The sequence below is a fragment of the Elephas maximus genome, chromosome 1, assembly GCF_024166365.1.
Source record: "Elephas maximus indicus isolate mEleMax1 chromosome 1, mEleMax1 primary haplotype, whole genome shotgun sequence".
NCBI classification, from domain to species: Eukaryota; Metazoa; Chordata; class Mammalia; order Proboscidea; family Elephantidae; genus Elephas; species Elephas maximus.
The window spans coordinates 16351970-16370578 of record NC_064819.1 but is presented as its reverse complement, the minus strand read 5'-3'; the positions used below and the strand labels follow the sequence as shown (position 1 = coordinate 16370578).

The 18609-nt window shown below is 43.6% G+C and overlaps 1 protein-coding gene across 2 annotated transcripts in view; it reads left to right on the top strand.

Annotated features, from left to right (window-relative positions):
• Positions 1-18609, top strand: part of SLC12A8 (solute carrier family 12 member 8) — a 203726-nt gene that overhangs the window by 25623 nt on the left and 159494 nt on the right. For both annotated transcript variants that reach the window (XM_049878811.1, XM_049878802.1), the window contains 2 exons: positions 4899-5045; positions 9511-9702. In XM_049878811.1, coding sequence (XP_049734768.1) covers positions 4899-5045; positions 9511-9702 — 339 coding nt within the window. The remainder of the gene's footprint in view (positions 1-4898; positions 5046-9510; positions 9703-18609) is intronic.

Here is an 18609-nt window from a genome sequence, read left to right as displayed (position 1 = left end):
TTTTGTTTTGGCCAAGTATGACTGGCCTCAATCTTTGGTCTTAGATCGTAGGTGCATCCACCATTGGATTTTTTTTTCTGTACTCTTGATTTTTCTGCCTTCTCACTGTGTTTATGGATAACACACTCTCATGAGTTACAGACACATTGCACACGATGATTCTTAAGAAGGTGCTTTCCCCTCCCTGCCCACCCCACCAGCTGAGAATCGCTAGCCGCTGCTATGGGTTGAGGTATTGGAAGAGTCTACTGATGTCTGAATTTAGATTAATTACAAAACTGCTAGGGCAGTCTACAGTTTGAGTTGCTACTGGTTTTCTTTAGAATCATTTTAGTATTTCCACAAGGTGTTAGTGTTTTGAGTGTTTTATAAGTTACCTTGTTATTTTAGAATTGAAAAAGTGAGCAAGGAATTTAATTAACCACTTATTAGCCTCTGATCCTAAACAACTGCCAAATGATATTTGTAGAATCCTAGGGTATTAGAATGGAAGGAGACTCAGAACTCACTGTATCCATCAGTGTTCAGTCAGGAAAAGAGATATTTCAAACAGAGGGAATTTAATCCACGAAATTGATTATACCGAGGTGCTGGAAGAGCTGAAGGAGTCCAGGGAAAAGTAAGGTTACCCAAAGATTAGTAATTGCTGAGGCTGCTATTACTCCTAGGCCTGGAGGAATAAAAGTGAAGATGGTGTTACCCAGAGCTCGTGGCCACTGCCTGAGCTGGAACCCAGAATCCAACACTCACTGCCCACTGCTGCTGCCACCACTGTGGCTTCCTCCCCTGCTAGAGCTGCCATCAGAAGCTGGGAAAATGACTTCTGCTTTTCTCCCATCATTCATCTCTCACCAGTGCCTCCCCCTGGCAGGATCTAACAGGAAGCCAGGCGGCAAAGGAGTCTGGGAAATGTAGCTTGCAGGCGTCCTGCCCCAGGGTGGAGAGGAGAGTCTAAGACAATGTGGAGCTGAGACAACAGACACTGTCCAGCACAATCACTTTGTCCAATTCTCTGTCTTTCAGATGAGACCCAGACCCAGGGAGGTTAAGGGTAAGTGACATGCCTGTTATCACACAGCTAGCTGGTGACCCAGGTAGGACTGCAAGCCAGGTCTGCAAATTCTCCCTTTATTCCTCTTTCCAGAAGAGTGTGAGTTGTTGAATTTTAGGATCAACAGTGATTCAGTAATCATCCATTTAAAAAATTCTTTTTTATTCAGATGAAATTCACACAACATAAAATTAACCATTTAAAGTGCATAATTCAGTGGCAATTAGTAAGTTCACAGTATTGGGCAGCCACCACCTCTATCCAGGCCCAAAACATTTTCATCACCCCAAAGAAAACCCTGTTCCTAATAAGAAGTTACTCAGTAACCAGCCATTTTTAAAAACCTAGGTGCTACACTAACATGAAGAATTTAATTTATAAGAATTCAGATGCTAGAAATTTCTTAAGGTATGACATCCCCAGAGAACAGATCAATAAAATTGGCAAGATAGATTTCACATGGTGGTCAACATCTGCCAGGTGCACTCTCAATTAATGATGCGAGCAGATTAGATTCTAATTTAGCTAACTTTATTCTGGGTAAGTGTCTTAGTTGTCTAGTGCCGCTATAACAGAAATACCACAAGTGAATGGCTTTAACAAAGAGAAGTCTATTTTCTCACAGTAATGTAGGCTAAAAGTCCAAAATCAGGGCATCAGCTCCAGGGGAAGATTTCTCTCTCTGTCGGCCTTCTCATCAATGTTCCCCCAGACTAGGAGCTTCTCTGTGCAGGGACCCCAGGTCCAAAGGACGTGCTCTGCTCCCAGCACTGCTTTCTTGGCGGTATGAGGCCCCCTCTCTGCTGGTTTCCCCTTCCATTTTATCTCTTGAGAGACAAAAGGTGGTGCAGGCCACACCCCAGGGAAACTCCCTTTACATTCGATCAGGGATGTGATCTGGATAAGGGTGGTGTTACAATCCCACCCTAATCCTCTTTGACATAAAATTATAATCACAAAATGGAGGACAACCACACAATTCTGGGAATCATGGCCTAACCAAGTCGACACATATTTTGGGGGACACAATTCAATCCATGACAGTAAGCTAATTTAGATAAATGAGAATGAGATTGGAAATGTAGAACCCTTTAGATTCCACCCGAAAACCCACACTTGTGTTCACAGGTGAAGTTTGCTTTTGAGGTTTGATTCATAATGAGGGGCACTGGTGGCGCCTGGCCAACTGGTCTCTGTTTGTGCAGCTCACAGCACTGGTCTTTCTCCAAAGTGCTCAGTTCATTTTCTCAGACTTTTAGTATTTTTTTTACTACATAAGTTGTAATAAAGTCATTGTACAAAATTTTTAGAAAAATACATGTAACTACAAGAAAAGAATTAAAATCACCCATGAATCAAGCGCCAGCAAATATACCTGTTAACGCTTTGCTGTAGATCTGCCTAGCTTTTCTACGCACATTTACCACATGGTTTTTGTTTATGTTTTTACAAAACTGAGATCATAAAGTAAATACTGTTTTGTAACCTGCCCCTCCCAATGATCGTCTTTTTGTGTCATCCGCTTGGTAGTCCATTATCATAATGTATTCATCAATCCCTTTTTGTTAAACATTTAGATCATTTCTGGTTTTTTTTAGGTTGTTTATAAACAAAACTGCAAACGCTAGCCTTGTAGCTAAAGCTTTACCACATTTTTATTATTTTACCTGAATATGAGGTCGAGGTGGCGTAGTGGTTAAGTGCTATGGCTGCTAACCAAAGGGTCGGCAGTTTGAATTTGCCAGGTGCTCCTTGGAAACTCTATGGGGCAGTTCTACTCTGTCCTAAAGGGTCGCTATAAGTTGGAGTCGACTTGATGGCACTGGGTTTTTTTTTTTTTTTTGTATGAGGTCAAGCATTGCACAGCCATTTACTAACTTCTGAGTGCTCAACCTTTGGTGACTGATCTCTATGGAAGACTGAGACTGCCCTCCTCCTGAAGTCTGAATCTTTCCCACACTTGGCCAGGCTCGTTCCTTGGCCCCCTTACACCAATAGCCATTTTCACAGTTGCTTCAGGAACCTACAGGTTTTTTCAGGAACCTGCAAGTCCCTCTCCCACCTAGCTACAGCCTTCCCATTAAGAATCCTTGGGTGCTATCCTGTACTGGAAGCCTCCAGCCAGTTCCTTTTCCTGCCCCTGCTTCCCTTTTCTATCAAAAGCTCAGTAAGCTTCTTGAAGGACTTAGGGCTGTGAGTAGGACTATTCCTCTGACATTAGGGACCACACTGGCATTTGCAGTGCAGCCTGGGAAATCCTGCCATGTGTGAGATATGTTTCTACTAAGTTCCAGCCAACTTGATTTCAAGTCTGCTTTTGGAGCACCTTCATGCTGTCCACATGTTGGGCCCTGCTGTGCACATTTGCAGTGAACAACAGATCGCAGTTCTCTGCAAGGGAACCCCACATCAGCTAGAATTATTCATAAGACTTCCATAAATGAAGAGATGTCCCTTAACTTTTGCGAACTTGTATCAATTCATCTTAAATTATGGATGCTTAAAATATAATGTAAAAAGCAGGGAGTGGTGATTACCCTGTGACTTTGAAAACATCATTGAATGCATTCTCTAGGCCAAAAGTAAGGGCACCTATAAAAGGGTCAAGGGAGAAAGGAACATAAAAGCAGATGATTCAAATCAGGGCTTACATTCATTAGGAAGGCCCTTTAATTGATCAGAGAAATCAGACAGTGGGAGCATTGAAGGTACCAACCACCCTCTCCCCTAACCTACTACTACTAAGAACAGCTAGCATTTCTTGAACACCTACTGTGTGCCAGGTACTGTTACATACGTACCATATTCTGTCTCTAGTCCTTAAAATCTTATAAGGTAGATATTCTGAATTTATAGAGGAAGAAACTGAGGCTTAGAGGTATTAAGTGATTTTTGTGGGATCACAGGATCAGGAGGTTGGGATTTTAACTGCAAAGTATCTAGTTTCAAAGTCTCTTTGGACCCTTCCACATGACCAAATGCATCTTTTGGCTCCACAATGAGGGAGCTGCAGTTGGTGGAAGGTTCTTAGAATCATTGGCTAAGGAATCAAGACACAACAGAGTGTATTAGTTTAAGTAACACTATCTCCTTCCTGAAATAGATAGGCCCCAAATCTCAGTGACTTCACACAACGAAAGTTTCTTTCTTTCTCATGTAGAGTCCGGTGAGGTAGGGCTCTGCTCCACACAGTCATTCATAGACCCAGGATGACAGAGAGTCCACTATTTTCTACACATCACAGTTGCCCTGGGCATCAACATCTGACTGATGAAGGAGTGGAGTAGGATGGTGGGGACTGGAGGATTGTGTGGGAGAATTATGGGTGAGGTCTAGAATTGTCATACGTCACTTCTACCTACATTCCATTGGCCAGAACTTAGTCACATGGCCACAACTAACTGCAAAGAGGCTGGGAAATGTAGTCTATGTATCCAGGAGGAAAGAGAACTGAGTTGCTGAACAACTAGTGTCTGCTACACATGGGTACAGGAATCAGTGCTGTGAGGAGAGAACAGTGATTTTATTGTAGAATTTGTCTTCTAGACTCTGTGTGTGTGTGTGTACACACATGTGTGCACAGACCTGCCTTGACACAGTAAGGGGGGAGTATCCAGACAAAGAGCCTCGGAAGAAAGGCCTGGTGATCTATTTCTGAAAAAAATCAGCCAGTGAAAACCCTATGGATCATACTAGTCCGATCTCATTGTGTATGGGATTGCCATGAGTCGGGGACCAACTCAACAATAACATTTTTAAGCTGAGTTCTCCTAACTCCTCCTGCTCCACTTCCGTTTTCTCACCTCGCTGGTCCTCTCGAGCTGACTTCTGTGTGCTCTGTCCTCAGGGGGCCCTGGCCCAGCCCCAGCCCTGGTGGAAGATCCAGCTGTTCGTCTGGGAGCCAGTGCTATTCGGGACCTGGGATGGGGTGTTCACGTCCTGCATGATCAACATTTTTGGGGTTGTCCTTTTCTTGAGGACCGGCTGGCTGGTGGTGAGTGATGAGCTGGTGGCCCTGGAGCCTCTCATGGGCTTGTGACGTTGGGGGGCTCTATCACTCTTGGGCCTTCCACAGTGCAGGTGACAGATTCCTGAAGCGCAGATACTCCAGAAACATGAAACAAGAAGAAGCCCGTTGAGTAACGAGCACGGGTTTCAATGAGAACCCTGGGACCAGGGCTCAGATGACGGTTCGGATGGACGCCTCACCATGGGTGTAACTAGAGATATGAGCGCAGATGGCGGGTGCATCATGGGTGGAGCTAGAGGTGGGTTATCGAGCTTGCGCTGATGGCAAGTTTGCCTCCTGTTGTGGCCCTCTCCAGCGACCCTGGTGCTCTTCATCTTGTGCCTTCCCAATGGCACCAGCTCCTCACCCCCAAATACAAATACGACCTAAACGTGATCTATAGTTTCCAGACCTTCCATTAGTTTTCCCTGAAAAATCACATTTGATTATTGAACAAAGGCAAATGTGAAATTCCAAAAATAAAGCAGAGCATCTAGGGGATAGCAGAAAATTAAAACGAGTAACGATCAGGCCAAACTTATTTTTAAGTCTGAAATAGTAACTCCAAAGAATGATTTGGCAGCATGCTTTTAATTTGGAAACTGTCAAAGTGGCAGTTTGGTATGAAAACTTAGCGATGTTATTGGTACAGGATATCTTATTATCACAGGCAGACAATTTAAAACCGTGAACGAAGGAAGAAAACAGTAATTCTACAATTTCATTAAAAATATAAAATCAGCAGGGTAAGTAACCGCCGTGCTCAGATGACACAGTCACTTGGGTGGAGCGTGACAGCATCCAGGTCACAGGAAGCTGGGGCTGGGGAGATGGGTGGAGCAGGCTGGGGAGAGTGGGCACTTTGGTTAGCTTCTATCAGTTCTTCTCCCTCCCCTGGCCCTACCGCTTCCATCGTTCATTGCCACCACTGTTTAGAAATCTCACCAGGCAATCAGGAGTCTCTTTTCACATGATCTGACATCATCATTGAAAGTTGTTTTCTAGAGAGAGCCCGCAGATATCCTTATATGCGAACCTAGCTATTAGGGCACAGCTGGAAAAAAAAAACAGCTGAGGAGATGGAATATTAACCCATTGATCTTTGTCATCTTCATAGCAAGCAGCTAAGATTTATTGAGCACTTACCATATGACTGTAGATGAGACTGCAGCCTAGCTGACAGCTTATCTGCAGCCTTATGAGAGACGTGGAGACAGAGGCACCAACCTAGGTTGCACCAGGATTCCTAAACCATGAAAATTGTACGATTATACATATTTGTTGTTTTAAGTGACTAAAATGGTAGTTCAAAGTGCTTTAAATGTATTAATCCTCCTAAAGTGTAATATATCCTGATAGCTATAAGTATTATTGTTCTCCCCATTTTCCAGATGAGGAAACTGAGCACAGGGAGGTTAAGTAACTGTAGCCACAGTTGAGGATGTGCTCACTGCCTTAGCTTCTTCTCAACATAATGTTTGGATTCAGAGCCTTCCCTTTCTGGGGGTACACATTGATTTCCAGACTCATGTGTCCCCTGGGGATCTCTTTCCTCCTCCTGGTCGTCTTACTAGGTCAGCCAGCTAGCTGGTCAGAGGCCCCACCCCTTGGTCTGAAATTTATTTCATTTATTTCATGTACTTTTGAGTCACAGCCACTTGAGTGAGTGCACCCTGACACAGCCCTTAACGATTCATGTATTTGCATTTTATTTATATTCTCTTCTATTACCAAAAGGATTTAAGGTAGTTAATAAAGAGACCTACCATATTTCAAGCTAAAAAATAATGGAGGGGAAAAAAAAAGTCGTGGCCAAGAGAGAATAAACATAGTGTCTTAGTGTGGGTTCTCTAGAGGAGCAAAACCAGTGAGGTGTGTGTGTGTGCGTAGAGAGAGAGGGTGAGACAGAGAAAGAGAGAGACAGACAGAGAGATGTTTACTTCAAAGAAATGGCTCACCCAATTGTAGGGACTGGCAAGTGCCAAATCCATAGGTCAGGTGGCAGTTGGAGACCTCTGCTGGCTCACGGGGTTGCAGGAGCTGACAAACCCAAAACCTGCAGGTCAGGCAGCAGGCTGAAGGCCTCTACTGGTTCATGAGGTTGCAGGGGCTGGTGAATCCAAAACCTGAGGTCAGGCAGCAGGCCAGAGACTTCAGGCTTATGTCCCAGGAACCAGAGGTTAGGCGATGAGAAGAGTGCAGGGTCAAGAGAGAACGAGCTTTGTCAGAACATCCATTTATATACTGGAGGCAGGCCACGTTGTCCCCCAGGAAACGCCCCTTTCAACTGATTGCCTGATCACTTCAGATCACATCATAAAGATGATTACATTATGGTTAAGCAACCAGTCCAGTGTCTGCCAAACCTGCCAAACTGAGCATCATAGCCTAGTCAAGTTGACACATAACATTAACCATGACTTATAGGCATGCAGCTCACGGCAGCAATTCCTACCAGGGCCTACACATGCAAGCTGAGCTTTAGCAGTTCTTCCTATTGACTAGTTCACGCTTGCACGAACACCCAAAGCCAAATGAGCAGTACCTTCCCAAAACTTCCTACCCCAGCAGGCTCTGAAGGGACAGCGGGCAAAAGGCTGTGTCTCCTGGGCCCACTGTGTGGAATATTACAGTAGAAGGGGGTTTTATGGGGGAAAGAAATCCAAACTTGGTCCATACGAAATTCACAGTTAATGGAAGGGTTAAGATACACTCCCAAGAATGAGTCCTTAGGTGGTACAAACGGTTAAGTGCTCAGCTACTAACCAGAAGGTTGGCCATTTGAATCCAGGAGAGGTGCCTTGGAAGGAAGACCTGATGATTTATTTCCAAAAGGTCACAGCCACTGAAAACTCCATGGAGCAGCTCTACTCTGAAACACATGGGTTGGCATGGGTCGGAGTCTACTCAATGGCAATTAGAAAAAACTCCTAACACTGTGTGAATTAGCAGGAATTTTTTTTAATAGAAGCAGGCAGCAAGGATCCTGGCAGTGAGAAAAGGGAGAAGAAAAGCTGCCCAACTCTGATCCCTGGAGTGCTGTTGTACATCTCAGACTAGTGGTGGAGCCCCCCAATTTATCTCATGAACAGAGATTTATCCATGAACAGAGGAGTAGAGCACCCCTGACTTCCAGGAACCATCTCTAGCTTCTTTTAAGGCTTCTCAGCTCTTGAGGGGGCTCTGCGCACTCCTGATTTTCTCTCTGACACCCATAACCCAGGGTCTTGCCTGCAACACGGCTTGTCTCCGTTGCCCCTGCCATTGTAAAGCACCCAGCATTGCAGCTCCTTCTGAGGTGCCGTCTATACTGTGTCCATTTCCTCTCTGGACTCTTGCTTTTCACACTGAAATGAGTCTGTCTCCGTGGGTACCTCTCCAGGCACGTGTGTGCATTTATTCACTCAACAAACATTTAATGAGAGCTTCTTATATGGCAGTTGTGCCAAGCCCCAAGGGTGCAAAGGAGAATCAAACACAGTGCTGCCCTTCAGGAGGGCTTGGAGATAGCCACACTCAGTATGAAAAGTTCGTGCTAACGCTGGGCCCTGGGTGCTGCGGGAGCCCAGAGGAGGGGTGACAGAGAAAGCTCGCTGGAGGCTGGGCTGTGCAGGGAGCATTGAAGTAAACCTGGCGAAGAAGGGGAACGAGCAGGAAAGGCATCCCTGGCAGGGGGCCAAGCCTGGGTAAGGTGGGGTGGGGAGAGAGCATGTGACCATGTGCCAGGACACGGAGTATGCGTGTTGTGGGGAGGGGTCTGCCAAGGAATGAGAGGTACTGGGGAGGTAGAGAGGGCCAGGTGAATGCCTTAAATAGCTTTGACTTTACCCTATAAGGAGTCCTGGTGATACAGTGGTTAAGAGCTATGGCTGCAAACCAGAATATCAGCAGTTCATATCCACTAGTGGCTCCTTGGAAACCCTATGGGGCCATTCTACTCTGTCATACAGGGTCACTGAGTTAGAATCAACTCGATTGCAATGGGTTCTTTTTTTTTTACCCTATAAACAGTGGGATGAGCTTGAAGCAAGGACATTTCCTTTCATCTAGGATTTCTTCCGGAATCCCTGAGTGGTGCAAACGCTTAATGTGCTCGGCTGCTAACTGAGAGGTTGGAAGTTCAACTCCACCCAGGGGTGCCTCAGAAGAAAGGTCTGCCAATCTTCCTCTGAAAAACCAGCCGTTGAAAACCCTGTGGAGCACAGTTCTACTCTGACACACATGGGGTCGCCACGAGTCGGAGCTGGCTCCGCAGCAGCTGGTGCTGGTTGGATTTCTTCCAGGCTTTACCCCTTGTGGTGCCGTCTTTGTCCCTTGCCCGTTGCTGCACCACCGTGGCCCAGCTCTGCTTCCTGGATTCCAGCAGTGGAGAGGTGGTCAGTGCTCCCAGGAGGGACTGTGGCTGGTGGGGCCTCCTTATTCTAAATGTTGACCTTGCTCCTTGCTGCAGGGAAACACGGGCGTGCTCATGGGCATGGTCTTGGTGTCCTTCGTCATCCTCGTGGCCCTTGTGACCGTGGTGTCTGGCATCGGGGTCGGGGAGCATTGCAGCATCGGCAGTGATGGCGTCTACTCCATGATCTCCTCCGTCCTCGGTGGGCAGACCGGAGGCACAGTTGGACTTCTGTACGTGTTTGGACAGGTGAGTGGGCTGGGGAGCCAGGGCTGGGATGCTGAGCTCCTGGGCCACCTGCTTACGTGATTCTCTTCCCTTGCCTTGCTGGTCGCCGGCATCTTCTCATCTGACCCAGTCAGAGGCAAGGGTGGAACAATTGCCCCCATTTTACAGATGAGCAGGCTGGGGCTCTTGGAGGAGCCTCAGCCCACAGTCCACCTCCACCACTCAGTCCTCATGAATTCCTAATTTGATCAGGGGGGCAGAGCCAGGCCCATAACCATCCTTGCTGCCCTTTCTATGGACAAAGTACACAGCAAGTGGCTGCAGCGGGTGGCCTGGTCCCTGGGGCACTTTAGCACTGGAGAAGGGGCATTTTGGTAGAAGCAGGTACTTCTCAAATGAGTAGGGGCTCTCAGTCGCATTGGTAGCTTGGATGGCCTTAGCTGGGAGGCTGATGGCCCCGGTGTGGGGAGCTGTGTCTGAGAAGGAGACCACTAAAGAGCAGACAGCTTCATCCGGATGGCTGAAGGCTTGCAGAAACCCAACGAGTTAGGGAGAAATACTAAGGTTTATTTAGCTGAAACACAGGGATGGTGACTTAATGCTGAGGAAACAAAGTGCGGACATTAAGAAGCAGCTCTTTGTAAGCATTTTTTTGGATTGAAAAAGGCTTTTATGAGGGTGCGAAGGATGGTGGGTGGTTGAAAAAACAGTTTAAAGAAAAGAATTTGTTTAAGTGAGAGTACAAGAGGCTCCTTGGAGAAAGCATCGGTTTTGTTGCTTTTATTTGTAAGCAGCAGGGGCAGGGTGTTTCAGCATCAATACATGTGATTCTCCAATAGCGCAAAGCCCTGGGTGCGTGTGTGTAGGACAGACACACGGAAGGCAGACAGATTGTCCCTGCGCTCTTAAGAAGCACTGGGCTTTACTGGAGAAGGGGCTTTACTCAGTAGTTTGAGAAAGGAATAATAAATGGTCAGCTAACTTTATTACCCTGGGGATTGGTGGGTGTATCGATGTTTCGCTTCTCTGCTACCTTATAGCCCAGCAGGCTGCAAGATGAGCAAAAGTTCTCAATTTTTTCACCTTCTGAGTAGACAAGAGCCAGCCTCTTGAAGCAGACACCTCAGATAGGGGACCAGTGCTGAAGAGGTGGGAAGGGGCCTGGATAGAGAGAGCAAGCTGTGATACTGAAGGACCCCCTTTTGTGGGCTGATTTGGAAGGAAAGATGTTCACAAACAAAACGTTTTCTAAGTGCTGGCAACCATAGCATCAACATCCCTGCTTGTTTTGCCTCCTTTCCTTTTGGTCCCTGATCAGGTGTTGGAGTCCCTGAGGTCAGTGTCTTTGGTGTGCCTTGCTTTGTCGGAAGCTGAGCTGGGCTGGGGATCTCCGATCAGGGTGTGGTTGCTGTATAATCCGCGTGATGGGTTGCTGGATTCTATTTGCTAGTATTTTGCTGAGGGTTTCCGTATCTGTAGTCATAAGGAATATTAAGCTGTAGATTTATTTTCTTGTTATGCCTTTGTCTGGTTTTAGTATCAGGGTAATGACGGCCTCGTGGAATGAATTGGGACATGATACCTGCTATTCTGTTTTTTTTTTGTGTGTGTGTGTGTTAATTTTTCTTTAAACGTAAGATGGACTTTACCAGTGAAGCCATCAGGGCTAGAGTTTTCCTTTTTGGAAAGTTTTTTTTTTTTTTTCTTACTAATTCAGTCTCTTTACTCGTTATAGGTCTATTTAGATTTTCTATGTCTTTTTGAGTCAGTTTTGGTAGTTTGTGTCTTTCTAGGAGTTTGTCCATTTCACCTAGGTTATAGAATTTATTGGCATAAAGATGTTCATAGTATTCCCTTGTAATCTCTCTTATTTCTCTTTCATTCCTGATTTTAGTAATTTGCGTTTTCTCCCTTTTCTTTCTTGGTCAGTCTAGTTCAAAGTTTATCCATTTTGTCGATCTTTTGAAATAATTTACTTTTGGTTTTGTTGATTTTATCTGTTTTTCTAGTCTCTATTTCATTTATTTTCTCTAATCTTTATTATTTCCTCCTTTCTGCTTTCTTTAGGTTTAGTTTGCTCTTTTTCTTTTTATTGTACTTTAGATGAAAGTTTACAGAACAAACTAGTTTCTCATTAAACACCATACATATTATTTTATGACATGGTTACCAACCCCACGACATGTCAGCACTCTCCCTTCTCGATCCTGGGTTCCCTATTAGCAGCTTTCCTGTCCCCTCCTGCCTTTCAGTCCTTGCCTCTGGGCTGCTGTGCCCCTTTAGTCTGGTTTTGTTTTATGGGACTGTCTAATCTTTGGCTGAAGGATGAACCTTGGGAGTGACTTCATTACTGAGCTGAAACGGTGTCTGGGGGCCGTACTCTTGGGGTTTCACTAGTCTCTTCAGGCCAGTAAGTCTGGTCTTTTTTTGTGAGTTGGAATTTTGTTCTATATTTTTCTCCAGTTCTGTCTGGGACCCGCTATTGTGACCCCTGTCCTTTTTCTTGTTTCTTAAGGTGAAAAGTTAGGTTATTGATATAAGATCTTTCTTCTTCCAGAGTATGGTTGGAGTTTCTGAGCTTCCCTATTTATGGTTCTTATTAACCTCATACCCCTCATTCCAAGGCATGCAAGCACTCATTTATTTTACTTTATTAAAAATAAAAAATATTTTTAAAAAATAGTATTTTATTGTGTTTTTGACAAAAGTTTACACAGCAAGTTAGGTTCCCATTCAACAATTTCTACACAAATTGTTCAGTGACGTTTGTTACATTCTTCACAAAGTGTCAACATTCTGATTATTTCCATTCTGGTTGTTCCATTTCCATTAATCTAGTTTCCCTGTCCCCTTACCTTCTCATCTTTGCTTTAAAGTGATTGTTGACTGTTTGGTCTCATATAGATAATTTTTTAAAGAAGCGCAGTCCACACGGGTGATATTCTTTATTTTGTAAGCTAATGGGTTATTTAGCTAAAGGGTGACCTCAGGGGATAGTTTCAGTTCAAGATTTGAAGGCTATCTCAGGGCAATAGTCTCGGGAAGTTCTCTAGTTTCAATTTGTCCAGTAAGTCTAGACTTTTTAAGAATTCGAGTTCTGTTCCATATTTTTCTTTTATTCTATCAGGATCCATCTATTGGGCCCTGATCAGAACTGTTGGTAGTGTTAGCCAGGCACCATCTTGTTCTTCTGGTCTAAGGGTAGATGAGACTGTGGTTCATGTAGACAGTCCTGTAGACTAGTTTCTTCTTTGAGTCTTAAGTTTTCTTCTTTCTCTTTTGCTGTAGACGTGTAGGGACCAATAGGTGTATCTTAGATGGCTGCTCGCAAGGTTTTAAGACCCCAGGCACTTCTCACCAAACTAGGATGTAGAACATAAACTTTATCAACTATATTATGCCAGTTGACCAAGATGTTCTATGAGATTATGGTCCTAAGACTTCAAAACCAGAAAACTAATCCTGTGAGGTATTTGGTAATATCTGAGAAGTATCTGTAACTATGCTCCCATGTGCTTTATCATATCTATAAATTATATGTGCATGCATACATATAGAATTTATTGGCATACAGATGTTCATAGTATTCCCTTGTATGCACATATGTTTATAGATATAATACACATGCATACATATACAAGTATCTATACCCACATGTGGAGCCCTGGTGGCACAGTGGTTAAGAGCTATGACTGCTAACCAAAAGGTTGGCAGTTTGAATCCACAAGTCACTCCTTGGAAACCCTATGGGACCGTTCTACTCTGTCTTCTAGGGTCACTACTAGTCAGAATCAACTTGATGGCAACGAGTTATACCCACATATGGTTTGAACCCAACAGCCAGTCCGTTGAGGAAAGATGTGGCAGTCTACTCCCATAGATTTACAGCCTTGGAAATCGTATAGGGCAGTTCTGCTCTGTTCTGTAGGGTCTCTATTGAGTCAGAATCAACTTGACATCAATGGGTTTATACCCATGTATGTATACTTATATGCATACATACACGTATATATGCTCACACGTATATTTTTTGGTTGTTGTTGCAAAATTATATATGTCGTAGTATTTTCCAAAACGTTCTTTTTTTCTCATGTATATACGGGAATTCCAGAACACTTAATTGTGCTCACGAGGAACCTTTACATAGATCAAGAGGCGGTTGCTCGGGCAGAACAAAGGGATACCGATTGTTTTAAAGTCAGGAAAGGTGTGCGTCAGGGTTGTATTCTTTCACCATACCTATTCAATCTGTATGCTGAGCAAATAGTATGAGAAGCTGGAGTATATGAAGAAGAACAGGGTATCAGGATTGGAGGAAGACTCACTAACAACCTGCGTTATGCAGATGACACAACCTTACTTGCTGAAAGTGAAGAGGACTTGAAACACTTATTAATGAAGATCAAAGACCACAGCCTTCAGTTTGGATTGCACCTCAACATAAGGAAAACAAAAATCCTCACAACCGGACCAATGAGCAACATCATGATAAATGGAGAAAAGATCGAAGTTGTCAAGGATTTCATTTTTCTTGCATCCACAATCAACAGCCATGGAAGCAGCAGTCAAGAAATCAAAAGACACGTTGCACTGGGTAAATCTGCTGCAAAGGACCTCTTTAAAGTGTTGAAGAGCAAAGATGTCACCTTGAAGACTAAGGTGCACCTGACCCAAGCCATGTATTTTCAATCACCTCATATGCATGTGACAGCTGGACAATGAATAAGGAAGACTGAAGAAGAATTGACGCCTTTGAATTGTGGTGTTGGAGAAGAATATTGAATATACCATGGACTGCCAAAAGAACAAACAAATCTGTCTTGGAAGAAGTACAACCAAAATGCTCCTTAGAAGCAAGGTTGGCGAGACTGTGTCTTACATACTTTGGACGTGTTGTCAGGAGGGATCAGTCCCTGGAGAAAGACATCATGCTTGGCAGAGTACAGGGACAGTGGAAAAGAGGAAGATCCTCAATGAGGTGGATTGACACAGTGGCTGCAACAATGAGCTCAAGCATAACAATGATTGTGAGGATGGCTCAGGGCCAGGCAGTGTTTTGTTCTGTTGTGCATAGGGTCGCTATGAGTTCGAACCGACTCAACAGCACCTAACAACAACAACAACATATCTTAGTGACATCATTTAACTTGGTTAAGCTGTGCTTACTCCACCCATATTCAGTATTACCTTTCCCATCACCAAAAATAACAAGCGTCTACTATCTAGAGGGTGAGTCCCCCTATCCTTCTTCCCCTACTCATCCCTGGTAACCACCAGTGAGCACTGGTCTCTGTATATGTATCTATTCTTGTCTTATTATAAAAGTGAGATCATACAATATTTGTCCTTTTGTGACTGACTTATTTCACTCAGCATGATGTCCTCCAGATTCATCCATGTTCTATGATGTTTCAAGGACGAATGATTCTTTATGGCTGTGTAGTGTTCCATTGTATATTTGTACCACACTTTGTTTATCCATTCATCCACTGGAGGATAGTTAGGTTGTTTCCATCTTTTTGTGGCACTCACTTATTTTTAATAATCACCAGAGCAGATTGCCTAGTTTTGCCTTAGAGCAGGGGTCAGCAAATTTCTTCTGTAAAGAACCAGATAGTAAATATTTTAGACTTTGCATGTCATATGTCTCTGTTCCAGTTATTCAACTCTGCCATTGTAGTATGAAAGCAGCCATAGACAGTATGTTAAAAAATGGTCATAGGTGCATTCCAGTAAAACCTTGCTTACCAAGTAGTTGCAGGGTTTGGGCCACAGACTGTAGTTTGCCAACCCCTGCCTCGGAGCATCAAAATTTGGAAGATGCACTTAAAACAGTGATTTTAAAAGATTACATAAACTTTGCATCACCTTGCACCCTCTAAAATCCTTTCCCAACTCCCATATCTCTGACAGTAGCCCAGACCCCTTGGCTAGTGGAGGAGATGATGGATGGGAGCCTGTCTTCACCCTCTGTTCCACTCACCTCTATGGGCCTAAGGGCTTGTTTGGGGCGGCTTACCCTGGATACCAGAATGGCTCAAATTAAATGGGCTCTGTACAAAGACAGTGGAGTATTGGAGAGCTTTTATAGACCTGATATAGGCCTGGAGTTTTCATTAGGGGAGTTAACACGTAAACAAGACATGCAATAAACAATCTCAAACTTCACCCAGGGATTTTGTGCCAGAGGGGAGGGAGTGTGGCAGGACAGTTCCAGCCCTCTAGGTAGGTACTGGAAGGTGGAAAGAAAAACACCTATGACAGTGAAAATGCAGTTTTGTTAAGACTTGGATTGGAAGTATTCTACCCTGAAAATATATTGCTTGATTTCTTTAAAATGGTGGGTGGCACCCATGCCTCTTGCAGCAGGAAGTTAGAAGTTTCTCTGTAGAGAATTAAAAAAAAAAAAAAAGGGAATAAGTGTGATTGTGAACCTTAGCAGGAAATGAAAATACTTTAAAAATGGAGTATACGCTGTAGATGTTTACACTTAAATCTATAAGCATGTTTCAAGGAAGAGTAGTTTTCATGGTTGGCCGGTAGACCATCTGTGGGGCAGTCAGGGTGCTCGGGGGAAGGGCTAACAGTCACTGTTTGTCCACATCTCTCCCCAGGAAGGTCTGAGCTCAGACCAATCCTTGTGTTCACTGCCAGTAAGTGGGGTGTAGGTGGGAAAGCCTGAGTCCTGGGCTGCTTTCCTAAATACATACAGACTGGGCTATAAGAATCCTATATTTAGTTTTTACATAAACAAACAGTACTTTTTAAAAATTTATTGTGCTTTAAGTGAAAGTTTACAGTTCAAGTTAGTTTCTCATACAAAAATGTGTACACACATTGTTATGTGACCCTAGTTGTTCTCCCTATGATGTGACAGCACACTCCTCCTTTCCACTCTGTATTTCCTGAGTCCATTCAGCCAGCTCCTATTCTTTCTGCCTTTTCATCTCGCCTCCGGACAGGAGCTGCCCATTTAGTCTCATCTACTTGAGCTAAGAAGCACACTCTTCACAAGTATCATTTAATGTCTTGTAGTCCAGTCTAATCTTTGTCTGAAGAGTTGGCTTCGGGAATGGTTTTAATTTTGGGCTAATAGAGGGTCTGGGGGCCATGTCTTCTGGGGTCCCTCTAGTCTCAGTCAGACCTTTAAGTCAGGTCTTTTTACTAGAATCTGAGTTCTGCATTCCACTTTTCTCCTGCTCCATTATGGGCAGTCTGTTGTATCCCCTGTCAGGGCGGTCATTGGTGGTGGCTGGGCACCATCTAGTTCTTCTGGTCTTAGGCTGATGGAGTCTTTGGTTTATGTGTCCTTTTTGTCTCTTGGGCTCATATTTCCCTTGTGTCTTTGGTGTTCTTCATTCTCCTTTGCTCCAGATGGGCTGAGACCAATTGATGCATCTTAGATACTGCTTGCTAACTTTTAAGACCACAGACGCCACTCACCAAAGTGGGATGTAGGACATTTTCTTAATAAACTTTGTTATGCCAATTGACCTAGAAGTGCCCTGAAACCATGGTCGCCAGGCCCCTCTCCCCCCTGCTACTCTGTCCCTTGAAGTGTTTAGTTGTATTCAGGAAACTTCTTAGCTTTTGATTTAGTCAAGTTGTGCTGACTTCCCTACAAAAAGTACTTTTAATATGTTTGTTTTCATTTTTCTTTTATGAAATTCTTTTAAAATCACAAAACTATATTTCTTGTAACCAGTTAACGTGTCAGAAACAATATAAAGAAAAAGTCCATTTCCTTTCATACCCCTCAGGTAACCAGTGTAAACACCTAATGTTCTCTTTCTAAACCTTTCCCTAGGGTCATATACATAGATTTATGGATTTTTTGAGGTGGTGGCTTGTTTTTACAAAAATGGAGACAGTTTTCACGCTGTATTCTATGGCTTGTGTTTCTCACTTAATAATAAGTCAGTGACAGTCCTTTAGTTCAGTGGTTAAACCCCTGCTTTTTATGTAGCTACTTAATATTATATAATATGAATGTACCATAATTTATGGCCCATGGTATTCTCTATTCATTCTTTTGCAATTGTGCTACAGTTCTTGGATAGTCTGTTTTGTATTTTGTTTGCTTTCAGTCTTTTTTCTCTTTGCTTTTCAATGTGAGAAGTTTCTATTGACATATCTTCAAGCTCACTAATTCTTCCCTTGGCCATGTCCAACCTATTGGTCAAAGTCATTCTTCGTTTCTATTATGGTGTTTTTAATTTCTAGCAGTTCTTTTTGATTCTTTCTTAGAGTATCTGTCTCTCTGCTTACATTACCCATCTGTTCTTTTTTTTTTTTTTTTTAAATAACCCGTCTGTTCTTGCATATTGTCCACTTTTTATATTAGAGTCCTTTGCATATCAATCATAACCCGTTGTTGTTGAGTCGATTCTGACTCACAGTGACCCTACAGGACAGAGTAGAACTGCCCCATAGTGTTTCCAAGGAGTGGCTGGTGGATTCAAACTGATGACATTTTGGTCTGCAGCCTGAGTGAGCTCTTAACCACTGTGCAGCCAGGGCTCCATATCAGTCATATTTTAAATTCCTGGCCTGATAATTCTAAAATCTCTGCCATTATCTATTTCTGATGCTTGCTCTGTCCCTTCAGACTGTTTTTTGCCTGTTAATTTTTTTTTTTTTAATTTTTTGATGAAAGTTGGACATGATATACCAGGTAAAAGGAACTGAGGTAATTAGGCCTTCAGAGTGTGAGGTTTTATGTTTATCTGGCTGGGAGTTAGAGTGTTTACTGTTTGCTGTAGGTATCAGAAGCTAACATTTCCTCTGTGTCCTTGTTTTTGTCTCCCCCTGCTGTTTTGGGGATTCCCTAGAGAAATTCCAAATAAGACACATTACTTATCAGTTTCCCCACCTACCAAATACAAAATCCCTGTGATCCTTTTACTTTCCCACTCCCCACAAATACCT